This window comes from Coptis chinensis, chromosome 4 (assembly GCF_015680905.1).
Source record: "Coptis chinensis isolate HL-2020 chromosome 4, ASM1568090v1, whole genome shotgun sequence".
Taxonomy (NCBI): domain Eukaryota; kingdom Viridiplantae; phylum Streptophyta; class Magnoliopsida; order Ranunculales; family Ranunculaceae; genus Coptis; species Coptis chinensis.
The window spans coordinates 90,162,680-90,164,551 of NC_141459.1; the positions used below are offsets into that span (position 1 = coordinate 90,162,680).

The 1,872-nt window shown below is 36.8% G+C and overlaps 1 protein-coding gene across 1 annotated transcript; it reads right to left on the reverse strand.

Moving 5' to 3' along the window:
* Window positions 1–206: 206 nt before the first annotated feature.
* On the reverse strand, window positions 207–1,004 carry LOC147505555 (uncharacterized). The gene has a single exon (XM_086605583.1). It carries the CDS (start codon window positions 1,002–1,004, stop codon window positions 207–209), a length of 798 nt encoding a protein of 265 aa, XP_086461709.1.
* Window positions 1,005–1,872: the final 868 nt, after the last annotated feature.

Consider the following 1,872-nt stretch of genomic DNA (forward strand, 5'->3'; position numbering starts at 1 on the left):
TGTAATGTTGCGGTTGACTTCTCAAATGATGTATCTCTTGTTTCAGAAAGTCTCCACAATAAAACTTTTCTCATGAGTTTGCAAATGTCATCAATCTTTGAAAAGACTTAAAAGCATCTTTTCGGATCCAAAGCGTAACTAAGATAAAGAAGCTCTATTATTTCTTACCGAAAATGCATTATTTAATTCCACCAACTGGTAATCTATTACAGCATTAAATAACTCGACGCGGTAGTGATGCTCAACTGTAATGTAATCTTTCTGCTTGCAAGAACGACTTGTACCCGCCATGTGTCGAGCACCCATATCAGGCATATCAATGTCATGTTTTTGCAAAACAAAATCACATCACTAAGGAAAGCGTCCGAAGAAGATCTTCTTAATTCTTGAAGAAGTGCTTTCGTACTAGAGATTAAGCTTATAACATTTAAAATGTCTTGAGACTTTTCTTGCAGGGCTTTACACAAGACATTAGTAATTCCCATAGTCTTATGCAATAAATGAAAAAGAAAGACAAACTCAAAACTTTTCATTGCAAGAATATCACCTTTAGCTTCCCCAGGCATAGAGTTGCTTGACCCGTTCTTCATGACACTTTCAAGAACTATACAAATTGAATCAAACATCTCTTTCAGGCTACAAACCGAAGCAAAATGAGAACTCCATCTAGTATCTCCTGCTCGTTGCAAAGTAGAAACTTGATTAGCTCCTTTTCCAGTAACACGTTCACCACTAGCTACCAGCTTATCAATTTCATTTTTCCGAGTATCTTCCAACTCCTGTTTACGCTTGGGCGTAACATGAAGATTAACAATAGAAGCCAACTTGGAAAAAAACAACCAAATATCATAAACATCTTTAGAAGCCGCAACTAAAGCAAGTTGTAGAAGATGTGCAAAGCAATGCACATAATATGCATATGGACACTCCTTCAGAAATAATGCCTGTAATCCATTCCATTGACCACGCATATTGCTAGCACCATCATAACTTTGACCTCTCATATTTATAATATGCAAATTATGGCGAGCAAGGATATTGCATATAGCTTCTTTCAAAGTTAAAGCGCCAAGTGTCTTTAACACCAACAATACCAAAAAAAATACTCTCTAACAAAACCACCTCTATCAACAAATCTTAGGACAATATTCATTTGCTCCTTGTTTGAATTATCTTGTGTTTCATCAACAAGGACACAAAATTTTGCATCACCAATTTCCTCAATTCTTCTCTCTCTCACTTTATCGGCATAAATATGCAAAAGTGTCTTTTGAATTGAATGTGAGGTATATGTGGCATTTCTGAGCATCTTTTAATAATTCTGCAACCTTGTCACTCAACATCATTTGCAAATCCCAACACTCCTTGAAATTTCCACCATTTTTCGACTTTTTGGACTCGTCATGGCCTCTAAAAGAAATCCCTTGTAGTGCAAGAAATTGAATACACTGGAGAATAGCTTTGACTAGCAAACGGTTCTTAACAACCTCTTCTTTAGATGATGTATTTAACACATTATCTATATGTCGAGAAGGATTCATGAAATTTTCACAAGCTATCATCGCCGACCTATGAGGTGAGCATGGACCTCCTTCATGTTGCAAAAAGGAACACTTCTTTCCATTATTAATCTTCTTCCAACATTTAAAACCTTCAACAATGAATGCAGGACGCTTCGGTGGATTTGTTTCAAATATAAAACATAGAAAACAATAAGCTCTATCCGTATGGAGTGAGTACTCTAGCCAAGGAAAGAGTGTGAACCAAGAGGAGTTGAACCGGCGAGTTTGCTTTCCAAATATGGTGGATGGGTACTCTTTCTCACTGAGTTCAAGTAACCAACACCCCTTTCCAAGAAAAGCTCGTCGAACA

What these genes read in the sequence shown, in the direction of transcription:
- LOC147505555 (XM_086605583.1), bottom strand. Translation starts at nt 1,004, where the DNA reads ATGAGAGGTCAAAGTTATGATGGTGCTAGCAATATGCGTGGTCAATGG.